Here is a 20,481-nt window from a genome sequence, read left to right on the forward strand (position 1 = left end):
TTTGCAAAAGTGAGTATCTTGCTTAACGATTTAAGACCTGTGAGTGGGTTGTTTAAGCTTAAGAATATTCTCAAGCGTTAAGAAAAATCATGCAAGCCACTTAACGAGATAAGCAATATGCTAAGTAAAAAAATCAATATGATTAGCAGAATTTATTGACTTAAGCATATGCTTAACCATTTAAGAATTTTTATGCATACGAGTCCAGAACGTCAACTTGACGGCGCCATTTTGAAAAGACTGATCAACGCAATTTTAGCGTTTTCTCCTGTTACCCGATGATCTCTGCACAAAAGCTAGCGTCAAGCGAGTATTTTGTCAAAAAAATGAATATTGCGGAAATGAGTGCATATTTAACTTCTCCACGATGTTAGCTAACAACAAATGGCTGTGATAGACATCCATACTTAATCTGAGACGGAAATTGTGGATTGTGATTATATATCAATTGATTAAAATCAAAAAAGGTCTTAAACAAAAATGTTGAGTTGTTTCTTTTAATTTTGTTAACAATACTAGAAGTCTCACTGTGACTATATTATCTTAGCAACCACGACTGCAGTAGTTACCAACGTCGCAACACACCCTGATTTTTTCTTCTTCTTACTGTATGTACAGGATTTGTTTGGTGTACATATAAGGATTGTACCTCATTTTGACTGCGTATACGGTAGTATGCCCGCAGTTGGTAACGACCGTATCCTATGGAGCGCTAACCATTGGAAATGTTCGTTGCCAACTGCGAACAAACTGCCGTATACGCAGTCAAAATGAGATACAATCCTTAAACAAAAGTTGATTAAATGTGTGAGACTGTATGAGTACACGTTTTAAGACCGCTAAACAAATGCTTTTGTTTGTGTGGAGAGAATGATGGCGGTATAAGATAGCAATGATAGTTATCTATGACTTTTAATTGGCGACTGTGCTTCGTTCTTTCTACTGGTTGATGATCCCTTTCCTTACATCAAAGTCATTGGCCGACGTTATTAAAACTCATGTTAGACAGTAGCGTCATGGTCATGTTCAACTGTCTATCTATACCATTCTCGTTAGACAGTAACCTCATGGCCGTGTTTATTTCTCTTTACATACCTTTATCGTTAGTCAGTAACCTCATGGCCGTGTTTATCTCTCATTCAATACCCTCCTCGTTAGACAGTAACCTCATGGCCGTGTTTAGCTCTATTTCTATACCTTTATCATTTGACAGTAACTTCATGGCCGTGTTTATCTCTCTTTCTATACTTTTATCGTTAGACAGTAACCTCATGGCCGTGTTTATCTCTCTATCTATACCTTTATCGTTAGACAGTAACCTCATGACTGTGTTTATCTCTCTTTTTATACCTTTATCGTTAGACCGTAACCTCATGGCCATGTTTATCTCTCTATCTATACCTTTATCGCTATACAGTAACCTCATAGCCGTGTTTACCTCTATTTCTATACCTTTATCGTTAGACAGTAACCTCATGGCCGTGTTTATCTCTCTTTTAGACCTTTATCGTTAGACAGTAACCTCATGGCCGTGTTTATCTCTCTTTATACACCTTTATCGTTAGACAGTAACCTCATGGCTGTGTTAATCTCTATTTCTATACCTTTATCGTTAGACAGTAACCCCATGGCCGTGTTTATCTCTCTTTCTACACCTTTATCGTTAGACAGTAACCTCATGGCCATGTTTATCTCTCTATCTATACCTTTATCATTAGACAGTAACCTCATGACTGTGTTTACCTATCTTTCTATACGTTTATCGTTAGACAGTAACCTCATGGCCGTGTTTATATCTCTTTCTATACGTTTATCGTTAGACAGTAACCTCATGGCCGTGTTTATCTCTCTTTCTATACCTTTATCGTTATACAGTAACCTCATGGCCGTGTTTATATCTCTTTCTATACCATTATCGGTAGACAGTAACCTCATAGCCGTGTTTATCTCTCTTTCTATACCTTTATCTTTAAACAGTAACCTCATGGCCGTGTTTATCTCTCTTTCTATACCTTTATCGCTAGACAGTAACCTCATGGCCGTGTTTATCTCTCTATCTATACCATTCTCGTTAGACAGTAACCTCATGGCCGTGTTTATCTCTCTTTTTATACCTTTATCGTTAGACAGTAACATCATGGCCGTGTTTATCTCTCTTTCTATACCTTTTTCGTTAGACAGTAACCTCATGGCCGTGTTTATCTCTCTTTCTATACATTTATCGTTAGACAATAACCTCATGGCCGTGTTTATCTCTCTTTTATACTTTTATCATTAGACGGTAACCTCATGGCCGTGTTTATCTCTCTTTCTATACCTTTATCGTTAGACAGTAACCTCATGACCGTGTTTATCTCTCTTTCTATACCTTTATCGTTATACAGTAACCTCATGGCCGTGTTTATCCCTCTTTCTATACCTTTATCGTTATACAGTAACCTCATGGCCGTGTTTATCTCTCTTTCTATACCTTTATCGTTAGACAGTAACCTCATGACTGTATTTACCTCTCTTTCTATACGTTTATCGTAGACAGTAACCTCATGGCCATGTTTATCTCTCTATCTATACCTTTATCGTTAGACAGTAACCTCATGGCCGTGTTTACCTCTCTTTCTATACCTTTATCGTTAGACAGTAACCTCATGGCCGTGTTTACCTCTCTTTCTATACCTTTATCGCTAGACAGTAACCTCATGGCCGTGTTTATCTCTCTTTCTATACCTTTATCGCTAGACATAACCTCATGGCCGTGTTTATCTCTCTATCTATACCATTCTCGTTAGACAGTAACCTCATGGCCGTGTTTATCTCTCTTTTTATACCTTTATCGTTAGACAGTAACCTCATGGCCGTGTTTATCTCTCTTTCTATACCTTTTTCGTTAGACAGTAACCTCATGGCCGTGTTTATCTCTCTTTCTATACCTTTATCGTTAGACAGTAACCTCATGGCCGTGTTTACCTCTCTTTTTATACTTTTATCATTAGACGGTAACCTCATGGCCGTGTTTATCTCTCTTTCTATACCTTTATCGTTAGACAGTAACCTCATGACCGTGTTTATCTCTCTTTCTATACCTTTATCGTTATACAGTAACCTCATGGCCGTGTTTATCCCTCTTTCTATACCTTTATCGTTATACAGTAACCTCATGGCCGTGTTTATCTCTCTTTCTATACCTTTATCGTTAGACAGTAACCTGATGACTGTATTTACCTCTCTTTCTATACGTTTATCGTAGACAGTAACCTCATGGCCATGTTTATCTCTCTATCTATACCTTTATCGTTAGACAGTAACCTCATGGCCGTGTTTACCTCTCTTTCTATACCTTTATCGTTAGACAGTAACCTCATGGCCGTGTTTACCTCTCTTTCTATACCTTTATCGTTAGACAGTAACCTCATGGCCGTGTTTACCTCTCTTTTTATACCTTTATCGTTAGACAGTAACCTCATGGCCGTGTTTATCTCTCTTTCTATACCTTTATCGTTAGACAGTAACCTCATGGCCGTGTTTATCTCTCTTTCTATACCTTTATCGTTAGACAGTAACCTCATGGCCGTGTTTATCTCTCTTTCTATACCTTTATCGTTAGACAGTAGCCTCATGGCCGTGTTTATCTCTCTTTCTATACCTTATCGTTAGACAGTAGCCTCATGGCCGTGTTTATCTCTCTTTCTATACCTTTATCGTTAGACAGTAGCCTCATGGCCGTGTTTATCTCTCTTTCTATACCTTTATCGTTAGACAGTAGCCTCATGGCCGTGTTTATCTCTCTTTCTATACCTTTATCGTTAGACAGTTACCTCATGGCCGTGTTTATCTCTCTTTCTATACCTTTATCGTTAGACAGTAGCCTCATGGCCGTGTTTATCTCTCTTTCTATACCTTTATCGTTAGACAGTAGCCTCATGGCCGTGTTTATCTCTCTTTCTATACCTTTATCGTTAGACAGTAGCCTCATGGCCGTGTTTATATATCTTTCTATACCTTTATCGTTAGACAGTAACCTCATGGCCGTGTTTACCTCTCTTTTTATACCTTTATCGTTAGACAGTAACCTCATGGCCGTGTTTACCTCTCTTTTTATACCTTTATCGTTAGACAGTAACCTCATGGCCGTGTTTACCTCTCTTTTTATACCTTTATCGTTAGACAGTAACCTCATGGCCGTGTTTACCTCTCTTTTTATACCTTGATCGTTAGACAGTAACCTCATGGCCGTGTTTACCTCTCTTTTTATACTATTATCGTTAGACGGTTACCTCATGGCTGTGTTTATCTCTCTTTAAATACCCCTCCCCTTAGACATTTTCCAGTTTTAATATAATCACCATTTATAATTCCCTACCATAAATGGAGAACACTTTCTTTTTTAATCCAATGTTTTTAATCCGTTCAACTATTCACACTATACACAACTGTTTAGGAATGTAGTAAAATATACATAAGTTAGAGTAAGAATCATTTAGAACATTTACATGCATTGTATTATAAAAAGCTACATGGCGTGAACTTCGGTTATATATATATTGTCATTTAAACCTTTAAGATGGGTTCCCGCATTTTGCTCTTTTTTTCCTTCGTAAACAAATATATTTACATAAAAACACTTAGTTATACCAAGTTACTAAGTTACGAGCTTTACGTTAATACCAAATTTGACGTGTTAGTGTTTAGTACATACTTACATTAGTAACACGTGTACGGTACGATGCACGTGTCTATACTACATCCCTGTGCTTGGTTTGATCGAGGAAAACATTATGCATTATTGGTATGGTTTGTCTCGTAATTAGAGGTTTACTTTTACCCGTACACTCCAATTACAAAGGCATAGACGTATCTACATGTAAGATTGGCGTTTATTGAGTTCGAGCAAAATACTTTGAATTTTGTTACTTTTATTGCGACTTGATTTAAAATTGTGGTATTAACGGAAAGCTTATCACTCAGGTTATCCAGGAAATATAGCATTTAAAAAATATTGTTAGGTGTACCAGCAAAAAATAAGCGTAAATACGAGGGAACATTTCTTTAACAGAATTATATCCAGAGTACGTTTTATAATCTTCTATGTCCTATATAACATCTCTTATATACAAAGTTAACAATTACACCATCTGTAAACTACGAGACCAATCTAAGGCTTCCAACTTAGAATTATAGTCAAAAAGGAGACTGGCTGAATCACGGTTATGACGTCACATTATCCACAAGTCACGTGATAGACGCAATACACACCGACATCAGGTATTTATTCAATCCTAGAGAAAGCAGCATCAGTAACCCATAATTTTTTCTTCGAGTTGACGAAAATAAATCCTTGGCAACATTTAAAAAACATCTATTCAACCACACGACCACTCTCGCTCTAAGTTCTGTCTCTGGAAATACCATGCGACATCTGATCTCTGAACTCTGTTCCAACATCTGTATGTAAGAAGACCTTGAACTCTGTTCCAACATATCCGCATGTTAAAGACCCCGATTTCATTCTCAGTCCGTATGTCATACTTATGTATTGGTCTGTTTGTACCCAGGATTCACTATACCGGAGTTTACAATAGGTTCGTCCTTATTATCCGGGAACGTGATTCGGTAAAAAGAATCCACTTGGTTGTCTTCAATTAGGCGATCGTGATGGATAAACTGGTCTTTGTACCTGTCAAGGAAAACAAAGTTATGAACCATTTACCTATTTATATAGGTGTCAGATAAAGTATGATATACAACTAACATTACTGTTAATAAAGCGTTGTTTAGAATACAAGTTGAAAACCTAATTAACTTTACTCTTCGCTTCCTGGATCTCATGCTCACGTCATTATTTCCTATGACGTCATTATATCCTATGACTAATAGAATCTATCACGGGTCTGTTCCGTGGACAGGGATATCTCAACCCGAGTGTAAGAGTTTGGCCAGTCAGCACGAGGCTTGCCGAGTGCTGGTCAGCCAAACTCTTACACGAGGGTTGAGATATCCTTGTTCGCGGAACAGACCTGTGATTGATTATTTTTCTCACATACTTTCAATCAAACGTAAGTTTTCATGAAAGTATTTCATCGCGCCATCTTCAATGCTCCTTGGAATGTGCGTCAAAATTTATGACGTCAACATTTACGACTTGGTTACTCAACGTAAAATGATGACGTTACGCTATTGTGAGCAGCGTCATAAAGCGCGTGCCGACTGTCTTTACCCACTCTGTGTATGATCGATTTATCTTTTCCCTAGCAACCGCCGGATAACCCTGTGAAGTATGGGAGAACTTTCTATCTTACATGCCATATCCATGGTCTGGACGTTTAGATGTCATGTTCACGTCATTATTTCCTATGACCTGTCTATCTTACATGACCCTCTATCCCGTCACTATAAACTTAACCGCTTATATAAATTATAGACTGTTTTAGCCTTAAAATTATGAATAAAGGTTGTATGTTCATTGCTAAACTTGTTTTTCTATTACTTCTTTCTGTATGTTTGAATGAATAATGAAAGATTGCTGGAACATTTTTTATTTATTTTGCTTAATATCTGTTTTTCTTTTGTTTTGTTATCAAGTGCACTATGAAATTATCATTGCATGGTCCTAAACAATCATATAAACAGATAGCTGTAGATTGAGAGCATGCTATGAACAAAGTGCATTTGACAATTATAGATACTTATCAATGTATATTGAGAGCATAAATCATGTTTAGGGTTCCTATGGAGCAGGACATTGACAGAAGAAAAAATAAACAAGTTAATTAAGAATAAATTCCACGAATTATTCGAAACTCCCCAAAAGGTTATTATGACAAAAACAGTAGACAATAATGGGTTTCACTTTTCTTTAAGGAAACCTATTGACCATCGGCACAAAAAGGCATATAAATGATAAGATTATCGTCACATCAGTCGCCGGGAAAAAAAGAAAAATTAATTCTACATTAAACTGTCCTTTGATGTAGAGTCACGTATTTTGAAAACATGCTATTTTCGTAGATTTAGCGTTTTCAAACTAATTTAGCTTCAGATTATTAAAACAAACACACAAATTCATTCAGTTGGCATTTAAATCGTCGTTCTGAATCATTATCAGTATGTGTTTTACTATTTATTTGTTCAGCACGTTATACATTGGTTGATTAAGTGACTTTGCATGATAGTATGGCTGGAATACAGATGTCTCTGGCGTATCTTACAAGTTACTGTCCGTATCATACATACTTGTTATAAAATATCACTCTCCAAATATGTACATGATGATATGTATTATGTATGCGTCTAATGTATTAATATGTAACGGATAAACTTGCATTGAAATTGAATCAATTAAGGGTTGGCTAGAAGAAAAATATGATAAGGTTTTGGTTGAAATATAAGACAAATGAATATAGATTTATACATTATGTAACTAGGTATCATTGCTGACTGTACGAGATAATATCATATTTGGCATATTTCACATGATGAGAGAACATACTTACTTGCGATACAAGAAAACACTGGCTACTGTAGCGATGATAGCGACTAACACACCAACACTGACAATGGCAGCGATAGCTCCTAAATGTAAGCCTTTATTGGCGCCTTTACGACCCCTCACTGCTCCTATAGCAGGCGTAGTCACATCTGAAAGTGTTAGCACATTAATATACAACACGAACTTAAACAGCTACTAGAAGTTCTACGTGTTTCCAAATTTTTCCTCATTTTATATGAAAGCATTTCAATACCATATGTATGTATCTTTTTGTTATTAAGGATATTGATAGTGATATACATTTGTATATAAATCTATCTTGCAACTTCCACTCTTTGCCTCCAGACTTACCGGTCACTGGATCGGTCACTGCATCGGTCGTTTTGTTCCGGGGAAGTTCTACGAAATAAAACCAATATGTCGTTTATAATTCAAATGTTCTTTTATCAAATAAATAATCATTAAAACATTTTAGCGAAATCCGTAAGTGATACAAAGCAATACGTTAATTGCTGATGTTTTAGCTTAAACCTAAATACCTTCATTTTTACAGTGAAATCGTAAACAGGGTTCATAATCAAACGGCCGTACGTGTTAAGATTGACAAAGAAATGCGTTAGTTTTACACGTATGTTTCAATGTATACATGGATTCAAAATGACTATGTCCGTGTATCAAAAATGAGCACTCAAAGATGGACTCAAAGATGGACCCAAAGATGGACCCAAAGATGGCCGAAAGCACAGCAATTTAAAGCATGATTTGAACAAAAAAAGTTTGATATTGTATGAAAATGAGCCTGCAACCTCAATAAACAAACTATTAGCCAGGTTCGTTTAGTCTCGTGTACACCTCAGCAAAAGTCAATGATTGTATAATGTTAGATGGTTGCAAAGAACTATGAAAAAAACTTGAATTCAAAACGGAAATATAAGTATTAAACTGCTGTTTGGAGAATGAATTATCACAGTATTTAAGGCCTATTCAGCAGCTATGGCCATTTTGGACGGCCTTGCGTGTTTAGGAGGCTGATGAATGTTCGTCGTGGTTTTCTACAATCTACTTAAAATTAGACTTGTAATTTCCGCTCCTCTGCAATACTCTATGATACACTTCAATACAAGATCTAACGATGCCAGTAGGAGATCATCTCAGCATGACCTTTGAGCTTCAAATATAAGTCAATAAAACTAGTTAATGACGTCATTAATCAACCAATGACAAAGAGTCTTATACGAGCCTTCGGTTGCGTCTCCTTAGTATTTACGACTTAATTCTGCGATTGATTTGAAATACATGTACGCAGAATTTCACAAACATAACTGCATTAAGTCAATGGCCACGGTAATAAAATATTGCTAATCCTCTGGACGTTACATTGAAAGAAGAACAGAAAACGATTAAACAATATCTCGTCGACAGGATGGACTGGGTTGCCAACTGGATTTCGAAAATCGTTACCGTACACATTATAATCATATTCCGTTTCAAACAAATTGGCCAAGTGGTTAAGGTGTACCGACACTTTATCACTAGCCCTCCACCACTGGGTTGCCAGTTCGAAACCTACGTGGGGCAGTTGCCAGGTACTGACCGTAGGCCGGTGTTTTTTCCTAGGGTACTCCGGCTTTCCTCCACCTCCAAAACCTGGCACGTCCTTAAATGACCCTGGCTGTTAATAGGACGTTAAACAAAAACAAACAAAACAAAACTGTTGCCTTCACTGTCTATCTCTCGTAGAATGAAGGAAAAACCAAACGGACAGCAGACGTTTGTTAAATCATAAATTCGTCGAGGTTTCTTGGTGAGCCGGAGTGGGCGAAGCCATGTTGTTTACCGTTGCTGTCACCCATCGGAATACCTCGGGAACGTTGTGTAAGTATTTATACATCCGAAGAATGAAATCGCACTGACAATTTCATATGCGGCGCGTTGACTGGCTGAGCTCAAAGGTCATGCTGAGATGACCTCCTACGGAATCGTAGAGTATCGTAGAGGAGTGGAAGTAACAAGTCTAATTTTAATTATATGTATTGGGTTTTCTAGTGATGCTGACTTTATTGGTGGACCTCACTGAAACACCCAGCAGGATACCTCATTAGGCCATATTATAATGACAACTTCGTTTTCCTACTCCCTAATTACTGGGCGTTAGGCAGGAGTAGCAACCACCATTTCGGAGACTATGGTATGTGTCATCCAGGGGACAGAACCCAAACACTTCCTCACGAGGGCAAACAGCTAAATGTGAGGATGTATCAAGTAAGACTTTAGGAAGAAGTGTGTCGCCTCTTACATCATCCAATGGGAGCAGCAGATACAATTATCACGCCCTACCTTCAGGGTAGATTGTGATGTCAAACTACTGTATACAGTATCATGTCCATAAAGAAACAATAGAGTGAAAACGTACTTCAGTGAAAAAGTATAACGGATTCTTCTGGCAATACTTTGTATTTTATATAATTTCATATACAATTGACCGATTCATTATTTTCTGTTATGATACATGTACATGTATATAAAATCCTTACCTGATGAAACACAAAGGTTGCCTAATAAAATATAGTTATCTGCGCATGCGCAGGTATATTTAAAATTCTGTTTAGGAAGACAGAGATGATCACACGTATGGTCGAAGCACGCATTTCGTCCTGGAAATATAAACAAAAACAAAAATTTAAGATGTTAAGAGATAGGGGTTGTGCTTTTTTGTTTATTTCAAATGATTGTTTATCATTTATTACATATTCTATCAAGTTTTTTTTTTCTGTTTGTTCTTCTCTCTTTAAATATTCACATATCCATTATTCTTGGTATTAAGACCATGCAATATAAATGACCCTTTTGCTAACCTTTTAGTACAGAGTCACTATTGTACGCAGCGATACCATTAAGTCTGGAAAAACTAGAAGGTCCAATCTGTTCCATACTTCCTTCTCCAGTCTTTATTAATCGAGAGACATAGCTGAAGGGAAAACATTTTGTACGCGTTAAGTCATTTACTATTTATTTAAAGTATGATCATGGCGTCGGTATTGCTGACAAACTATTATTTTCGTCACATTTACTTAAACTGTACTTTACGATGAACCTAACACATTTCCTCGATATTATAGTGCTTCCGGTTTTCGTGTACTCACTTCCGTTTCCAATCCGTGACGAAGAGGTAGTTCCCGAGGACGGTTATCCCGAAGTAGTGACTGTTCGGTTCTTCTATTACTGTCTTCCGGTTCTCTCCATTCATGTCAATTACCTCGATCTTGTCGAATTTAGCGTCTACCCAGTAAATCTTCCTGTCTGAGGAAGTAATACAGATTGTATTAACGTTTGAACATGCTTTCCTCAATCTTGCAAGATATAATTATATCTCTTTCGTCACACAATGTCGTACTGAAGACTCCGTCTGCTGTTTATGTGTAACCATCCTTCCTATCATGTGATCAGTTTTGGAATATAGATACATCTCTTTTGTGTTGAATACTCAGATGCAAAAGTTAGGTTTACTTAAACGTGTGTACATAAAACATTATAATTACCATCGCATTCAGATAATTGTCAAAAAAAGGCCAAAAGTGTTGAAATATAAAAGAGATGCTAGGCCAAAATAGTTGATTAAGATCACAAGTGTTGAAATCCAAAAAAGATGTTAGGCCAAAAGTGTTGAATTCCAAAAGTGACATACCTTGATGAACATGTAGATCACAAACATTATAAAACTAGACATAAGCGATTGTATGAATACATATTAGAAGGAACATTTCATCTGTGACTTCGTTTGCAATTAAATGCCGACTCCATGCAGACTGTACTTTCTAAGACAACGCTATACAACTCGAACTGACCTGTGTAGTCGACTGCGATTCCGTTCGGCCAGGAGTTTTCTGTGATATTAACTAGTGTTCGTTCTGTCTGACCCGTCCATATTGGCCGCCTCAATTTTCGGTTGACGTCCCCAGTCCGTCCAAAATATCCGGCTGTAACATTCCAACTTCAGTAAAAGTCAAACACACAACACGTTGGAGCAGACATTACTGTATAGTATATTAACCGAACGATTTAACGACTTCATAATTCAATATGTTCGACAATTTACACTTTGAATTTTACATTCACGCCTGTGTGTAATATGTTCTACAATTACACTTTGAATCATACATTCACGCCTGTGTGTATTATGTTCGACAATTTATACTTTGAATCATACATTCACGCCTGTGTGTAATATGTTCGACAATTTATAATTTGAATCATACATTCACGCCTGTGTGTAATATGTTCGACAATTTATACTTTGAAACATACATTCACGCCTGTGTGTAATATGTTCGACAATTTACACTTTGAATCATACATTCACGCCTGTGTGTAATATGTTCGACAATTTATACTTTGAATTATACATCCAACACCTGTGTGTAGCTGTAATATATTTAAACAAAATCGAGTGAATCGAGAATAAAAGCGAAAGCTAAATTCGACGTACCCGTCCAGGGGGTGAACAGCTATATCTCTAGGTTGGTCCAGATCTTCTGACACTACTGTCCGACTGAGTCGGGTCCGGACAAGGGAGATAACTGTTATGGTGTTGAGTCCCGTGTCCGTATAGAACAGGAGACGGTTGATATAGTCCACTGCAATCCCGTCTATCACAGAGGCTGAAATTCAAAATAACATTGTAAATTGATGATTTAAGAAGAGCACGTACTTATGAAGGATATTTGCTTGATAACACATCTTTTGGCAATGTAGAAAGCAATCCGTCCCAAAATGGATATGCAAATCCAGCGTGTGTTACGGAAACTAAGAGTACTTCTAAAGAAGCAACGGGAGTATAAATCCGGCAACCACCAACAGAGCTTACGACCCAGAACTGGGGATTTTACAGACATACGGGTAAATAATACATGCATGTTTCTAACAAACTAAAAACAGGACTGATATGCATCGTTTTACATTGTTATACACTGTATGTGAACAACACAGTTCAGTTGAAACAACATGAGTCTTTTCCACGTTGAGAACGACAACAGAAAAATGTGATGAGCGATTTTTTGTGTGAGCAAAAATGAAAAAAAATATCTGTAGCTGAATGACACAAAGACGTAAAATAGTAATCGCCACACAAAGGAACTTTGTAACACGAGCTCTACTCACCATTTGTGAGAATCTGGAGGGTAAACTCTGTCTGTGAATCAAGATGAGCACCCTTTATAAGTTTGGCCATATTTTCTGTCCAGTATAGCTTCTCGAAGATTGGGTCGTAGTCCAGCGCTATCGGTCGGTATACATTAGACAGAGGAACAGCGTGGACACTCTGGTCGTCAAGTCCGATCTGGTACATGTGTCGCTGGTGTGAGTCGGATACCACCAGGAAGTTATCAGACAGCATCTCTTCAAACAAAACAACGGTATTGTGTGTACTTATGTGGAATTTGTTAACTGAAAATAGTGTACTACATTTAACAGATTGTCTGTACGGCTACACTTTATATCCACTATAAAATAAAAGTATAAAACAATTTAAGAATGTTCATACATACAAATGATGATAAAATCATAATTTTCAGATCAAATGATGTAAAGTGACTAGTAAATTATTATTGTAAATTTGTAACAATTTGTGTTTCCCACATCAATCCTTTTTCTTATTGTAATTCAATCATGAATATGTTCATGTTTAGTTACCATATTGTCTGTAAAATATTTCAGTAAAGTCACAGAAAAAATAACATCACGGATACAGTATATCCTCCGATAATTCTGGTACAATATCTCTGGTACTCACGTGATGTACACCTGTTCATATTGACATCATCCAATTCAAATCCGATTCCACATGCGCAAAAAGAAGTCGATGGCGAGTTTGGGAGACAAAGCTGATCACACGGCGCATCAGCACAGGAACCTAAAATGGAAGAAATATTCAAAAACAGATGGAAACCTAGCAGCTATGTAACTCAACGAGGGGATGACATTCAAAAACAGATGGAAACCTAGCCACTATGTAACATCACGTTGGGAGGAGGATGTCTGTTTATTATATTGACGGCGCCTTTCATTTATGTGTTGTTATATTTGGTTAATTGCAATAGTCATGTGTCTACTTGTACAATACCTTTATCATTTGACAACTGTATCAAAAGATTTTGGGACCATTTGATTTAAAATATCAATGTTTAGATTCTAATTAGCATAGCAATGTATGCCTTATATTATACTAGGTAATGTTTCAAGGCATCATTTTGTTGTGCCGATAAGTGTACAGTCCTGATATAATAGGTTAGGCTGTACCTGTGAAGTTTGGCTGATTGGAAATGTCATACGTGATGACGTCAGCTGATACGCCAACCTGGGGATGTAGAATCCCGCGCTTTTTTATCCCTGTGCTGAGGTCTGCCACATGGATGCCGTTCATTTTGTCCGTATCTGTCCAAATGATGTAGTCCTGTTTGTGGATATAATCTTAGTGATAATTAAAATTAATTGTTAATAACTAAGGTCGCTTTTCTTTTCTGAAATAATACCAACTAACTTTACAATTAGAGTACCGAAATGTAAAATCTTGATTAAGATTCACAAAACTAAGTAAAAATAATAGGAAGATATTGGGACTCATGAAAAAATTCCCGCAGAAGGCGTCTCGTTGTACAACCAGGTCATATGCGGGTTATCAGCTTGAAAACAAAAACAACAACCAGGGTGATGAACGAACTAACCTGGTATATGCTGATGCCGAAGAATTTCGCCGACTGTTGAGTATAGGCTATTTTAACATTGCCGTCTCTGAGGTCATAGCTTCCAATTTGGAACAGCTCGGAATCGGACCAGTAAAGTCTGAAGGATAGACCAGGATAATAGAGGTTAAATATGTCCATTGAATCAGTATGCATAGAGGCAGATGGCAATTTATAGAGTCAGATTGGAATTTATTTTAGTAAATCCTGAACCATATAAGATTGATAATAGTCTATCGATATCACAAAGTATGGAACACGTTTCGCTATTTTTTTACTTGAACAGAAAGACATTATTAAGTCTCAAGGTTTTTGATTGAGAATGATAACGGCCGTCCATATCTTTACCTCAGTCAGTAGTATTACCACAGACAAACTCACCTGTCTTTATGGAAGTCGATACACAGGTGATTTGGGTGTCTGACGCCGCTAAAGATTTGCAGCTCTGCTCTCTTATCACCGTTCATATAGGACGTCTCTATGACCTGTCTCCCTGGATCTGTCCAGTACATTGTCCTAGGGAACAAGGGGTTCTGGTCATATGCTATTCTTACGAGTATTGTAGAGAAATAGCATCTTTGTCTCAAATTATATTCTCAGATATCTATTACAACATATTTAAGGTTCAATATCCAATAGTAACTGAATACGTTAATTACACTGATAAATATTTGATAAAAAAAATAGATGTACGAAAGTTAGTTTTTGTTCTGATAAGAAGATCCCCTATTTTCATATACAATGGTAATGTATAACAAAGACTTAGTAGTTTAAGTTGTATACAGGATAGAGTCACTGACCCCCGTTCAGGATGCACGGCTATGCCGAGTGGCTCCTCCAGACGGGTGTCTATGATCGTTTTCTGGTAGCGACCGTCCGTCTTGGCCACCATGATGTGTTTGAACTGTCGGTCTGTCCAGTACAATGTAGATGTGGTCCAGTCGAGTGCCATACCTGTCAATGTCAAATAGACTCATAGATATATTGGGTAGAGGGCATTATCATTATTATCAAGTGTGCCTGTATGTTAACATAATAATGAAATTTCGGTTATGAAGACATTAACCTTATAATATAAAACAAACCCCGGGACAATGTATAAAAGCATATGACATGTATTAAAAGGTGAAATGGCCAGTTTCTCATATCGCATCAAAACTGTTGATTAAATTCTTCATGACCAGAAGGGAATATCTATAAATATTGGGCGTTCGTCACTTTGGTACAGACCCCTCTATACATTTGTGACGTTCCGTGCCTGACGTCACCTACTATTTCACTCTATGAATGGTAACCGTATTTATCATTATAGCTGGAATCCCTGTGCTGCTGTGAGACATTACAAATGCATTGCAACAAACTTGACGTCATCAGTGTCTGCGTTTCTGATTACTTACCCCTGACGTCACCAAGTCCCCGGATGACGGTGTCGGTATACGCCCCCTTCTTTAACTGCACGGTACCGATGCTGTTTGTGATGTTGGCGGTGTAGTAGAGGACCTTGGCTCTGGCATCGTAAGTGAGAGCCGTGAAGCCTTTCCCACTCTTCATAAAGCATTGTTTGTCTAGCGTGACGTTAACTAACGACATGTCTGCCAGGTTAACGGGGTACTGACAGATAGCATCCCCAATGGCGTAGATATGGGCGGGCTGTGGGAAATACTCGCTTTCTGGAAACATCGGAATAAAATTCTATCGATCAAACAACTACATCGTTTATTACCAACGTACTTTGTATTCCATATAAGCTTCCATATACACGCATAATGTGATTTCAAACGTCAGTAGAAATTTGATCAAATGTAATAACTTAGTGAGCTTTGTTAATGAGTGTTGTTAGTTAAATTTAATTAAACGTTTGATAATTGATATATTAATGAGCGTTGTAAGTCTAAGAAGTCTAAGTCATTTAAACGTTTGACAATGAGTATTGTAAGTCAAAGTAAATTAAACGTTTGATTACTTGATGCATTAATGAGTGTTGAAGTCAACGTTAATTAAACGCTTTATCATTTGATACATTAATGAGTGTTTTAAGTCAAAGTCAATTAAATGTAAGTCAAAGTCAATTAAACGTTTGATTACATAAAGTCATTTGAAGTTTGGGTGACATACCTACGCACTTTTTCTGGTCAGCCTGGAGTGTATATCCGTCACCACAGTAGCAGGAGGCACCAAATGGGGGATTGTTGATACAGATTTGCTCACATCCGAGTGACTCGCATTGTTCTGGAATATGAAGAGGAACAAAGTTAACGATGATGGACGCAAATAGGTTTTAATTTAAAATTCTTGTGACATTTTATTATACCGTGTCTTCCATTCCCAATCAGACGATACTGATGGTTTAGGTTTATTTTGTTGTTTAACGTCCTACGAACAGCCAGTATCATTTAAGGACGTCCTGGGGTTTTGGAAGAGGAGTAAAGCCGGAGTTTCCGGAGAAAAAACCACCGGCCTTCGGTCAGTACCTGGCAACTGCCCCACGTGGATTTCGAACTCGTAACCAAGAGGAGGAGGGATAGTGATAAAGTGTCGGGACACCTTAACCACTCTACCTTTACGAGTGATAAAGTGTCGGAAGTGTTGGTATATCGTTATCTCTATGTTATTTCCAAGAGAAAAATTGCAGATATACATTGTTCGAAAGGGAGATAATCAGAAATGTATAGGAATGAGTATAAACCTAGAAAGTATTTTTCACAGATTCCAAAGTTTACTAATGCATACATTATTACAGGACCCCGACATTGTATTACTCAATGAAGTAAACACAGCATGAAAACAACCATTTACATATGTTTGATACAACGTTACTTAGTTAAAGACACCCAGGGACCTATTTCATGAAACATATCATCGTATATGCTGACTGTTACTGGCATGTAAATAAATTAACAATCAATCAATGTTTGTATCAAAGAAAATATTACGTCTTTCTTTTTGACACGTGACCATTGCGACTTTGATAAAGAAACTTACGTCTGTCGCCCTGCTGTAAGTCCTCGTGGTACATGACGATGCCGTAAGGACGATGACCTAACTGGTAGTCTATGTATTTATTTCCAGAATTTTTATCGTAAATCCGAAGGTGACCTTCCACTTGTTCCGTGACAAAGAGGTATTTCTGTGGAAGAAGGAACAATTACATGTAATGGTACACGGGGTCTCTGTAGTATCCAATTTATCAATACACTCTGCATATATATATATATATGTGTGTGTGTGGTCTTAATTGAACTTTCATTCCATATGAGATTTTATGAAACGGGTGTTATTGTTTTTTTTAATTTTCCAGCCTTGGCGAGCAAACATCAAATCCTCAAGACGAGTCTCATCCAATCTCATAAGAAATGAAAACAAATTTAAGATACAAATGTACTTTTTTAACACAAAACTTCCATTTGACATGTTTTAAAGTCAAAATATGGAGGATAAAAACAAAAAAGAGGCAGCCATTTTGTTGGGTCATGTAGAATTCGTGACGTGACGTCAATGGCACTATTACGAAGTCAGCGTGGCAAACAAGGATAAATAGCATCGAACACATTTCATTTGAAGTTAATAGGGTAGGTGTAATTAGAAAGCGTTATCAGGGGGAACTACGCTCCGAATGCTTCAGGACATGGGACATGGCTGTATTTACAAACTTACTTTATAAAGAGCGATTCCGAAGAAGTTTGTACCCTGGACCTGGGCTAGTGTTTTTCGGTTGTTTCCATTAAAATCCACCCGTTCTATCGTGTCCTTCCCACTATCTACCCAGTAAAGTTTATTCATCGACTGGTCGACTGCCAGACCACGTGGGTGGATTGTGTCCCTAGATACCAGTGTTCGTCGGTTGTTTCCGGTGAGGTCTGATGTTTCTATTTTTGGTTCAAAGCCCCAATCACTCCAAAATAAATACCTTCAAAGCAACATCTACATTAACTGAATGCCAATGCTACTAAATGTGTGTTTGATATAGATATAACAAACAGGGACGAGAGTGTTTAATATAGTAAGAAATCACAATGAATGCCTAGTTTACATAAATTATCGAACAGATTAACATACAATGTAGTAAGCTTTATAATAAGATATGATATCACTTGTATTTGGTCGTGAAATATTTCCACTGACTTTTACTAATTGATAATCTTTTAAGAACAATTCGATAACAAAACATTTACTACATATTTTTTTATATTATGTAATAGGCATGCATATGTACCTCTCACTCCAATATATTTAACTGAATAAGATTGGGTCATAAGGAAATCCAAAAACCGCAAACTGTTTTGTAGATCCGGAAACGTATACGTTAGAGAGCCTTGGTGTCAACAAAGAGGATTTCAACAGTAATACCTAAATCTCGGGATATGATAACACCTGTGTTCAGAACGAGGCTCTTCAGAATAGGAATACCACAAAAACCGTGGTGTCATCGTGAAATACACCTACCCTTTTTGTGGATATATAGCTATCCCGTGTGGCTTGTCCAGACCCGTATTCACGATTTTCTTATAGAAGTTGTCGGTACTGTTGAGCGTGACCAATGTAATCCAGTTATACTTGGCGTCGGCGAAGTATAGATTGTTAGATATCCAGTCCACGACGACCCCGTCCACTTCGCTGGAGGTGCTGGTGAACACCGTCCGGGTAGAAACGCTTCCATTGAGGGTCAGTCCCTGTATTCTCTTGTTACTACTTTCCGTCCAGAAGAGAATCTCCATGTCGTAGTGGAAGGCGATCCCCCGGAACTGCCAACCAGTATGTGGGGCGCTAATATGGCGTACGGTAACATTAGCTGTTGATACCCATTCCTCTGGATCGCCCTCTATAGCCATGATCCGGGAAACTCCACTCCCACTTGAGGGGTGCATCGCCCATATCAAGTTAGGGCCATGTCGAACTGTCAAAATAAAAAGAGTTCAGTTATCAAGTACGGCAAACAGAGGTAAGTTTAAATCCCTACTAGTCATAAAGGCCTGAATGGATTTTGACCACATTTACTCAGATGCATGCTTTCTTGAATAGAAATGTTTCATGATTGGTGTCTGTGATCCCAATTGGACTGGAGGGGTGGAGCCCAATAGGGAAAATAGAGGAAAGTTTGTTTGTTTTCCTTTTCAAATTGATACTCGTCATGAACGATTTAAACCCAATTTGTTCAGAAGTATCCATGAGAGGACGGGAGCAAACTTTGCATAAACGGTGACCGAGCCCGTTTGGACCAGAGGGTGGAGGAGCAAATGGAGAGATAATTTATGTAAATCGCTGAAAGTTATTGATGACCGAGTGGACTTTGACTAAATTTGGTCACAAGCATCTTTGACTGAAAGTTGCGTTAATGGTAGGCTAGCTTTCCCTGACGTATGAGGGGCGGACCAAAATAGGAAGTAGGGGTAACCAAGTCGGTAAAATCGCTACTTGTCATAAAGAACTGAATGGGCTTTAACTAAATTTGGATAGAAGTGAACCCTTGGGGTAAGAGAGGCGGGACCTAACAAGGTAAATAAAGGTTTACCAATGCAGGCCCAGTGGGCCTCTTGTTGTTAGGTTTAATGTTTGTTTTATCTTACATAATTGCTACAACCATCTGTCAGGAAACAAGTGCTTAGCTTGTACACTCCTGAACTAACACATTAAAATGACACTGCACTCAACTGTATTGAGGGCTGATACAGGATTAATTTGGAGTTGTTACATAATAAAGGAAATGATTTCAAAGGAAATGTCTATGGTCATAAGATAAACTATCATTGTACAAATTGAGGAGTATAAGGGACGGGTCTGGAGTGTTTAAGGAAGTTAAAATGTTCTTCATATTCAAGTTATTATACGTTGTATATGTAGAATCAAAATAAACACTAGTTGTGAATGTAATGACCATACGGTGCTTTATAGAAATTGTAACTCTTGGAAAGGACAAGTTTACTGTTACATATGTATGTAATTATAGAATCCCTCCCTCCGTGTCTAGGAAGGGACAAGTTTACTGTTGTGTAATTAGGGAATCTCTCCCTCCGTGGCTGGGAAGGGACAAGTTTACTATTGTGTAATTAGGGAATCCCTCCCTCCGTGTCTGGGAAGGGACAAGTTTACTGTAGTGTAATTAGGGAATCTCTCCCCCCGTGTCTGGGAAGAGACAAGTTTACTGTTGTGTAATTAGGGAATCTCTCCCTCCGTGTCTAGGAAGGGACAAGTTTACTGTTGTGTAATTAGGGAATCCCTCCCTCCGTGTCTAGGAAGGGACAAGTTTACTGTTGTGTAATTAGG

The 20,481-nt window shown here is 37.7% G+C and overlaps 1 protein-coding gene across 1 annotated transcript in view; it reads right to left on the reverse strand.

Moving 5' to 3' along the window:
* Positions 1-4,589: 4,589 nt before the first annotated feature.
* The window catches only part of LOC117342384 (low-density lipoprotein receptor-related protein 4-like), a 30,886-nt gene continuing 14,994 nt past the window's right edge, over positions 4,590-20,481 (reverse strand). The window contains 20 exon segments of the mRNA XM_033904535.1: positions 4,590-5,671; positions 7,488-7,632; positions 7,835-7,882; positions 10,018-10,137; positions 10,339-10,451; positions 10,627-10,783; positions 11,329-11,389; positions 11,391-11,460; positions 11,970-12,141; positions 12,641-12,877; positions 13,272-13,391; positions 13,778-13,931; positions 14,203-14,320; positions 14,602-14,736; positions 15,021-15,174; positions 15,618-15,890; positions 16,336-16,449; positions 17,203-17,347; positions 17,875-18,127; positions 18,664-19,114. Of these exon segments, the coding sequence (XP_033760426.1) occupies positions 5,524-5,671; positions 7,488-7,632; positions 7,835-7,882; positions 10,018-10,137; positions 10,339-10,451; positions 10,627-10,783; positions 11,329-11,389; positions 11,391-11,460; positions 11,970-12,141; positions 12,641-12,877; positions 13,272-13,391; positions 13,778-13,931; positions 14,203-14,320; positions 14,602-14,736; positions 15,021-15,174; positions 15,618-15,890; positions 16,336-16,449; positions 17,203-17,347; positions 17,875-18,127; positions 18,664-19,114 (3,188 nt within the window). The 3' untranslated portion in view covers positions 4,590-5,523.

Source organism: Pecten maximus, chromosome 14 (genome assembly GCF_902652985.1).
Source record: "Pecten maximus chromosome 14, xPecMax1.1, whole genome shotgun sequence".
Lineage (NCBI taxonomy): Eukaryota > Metazoa > Mollusca > Bivalvia > Pectinida > Pectinidae > Pecten > Pecten maximus.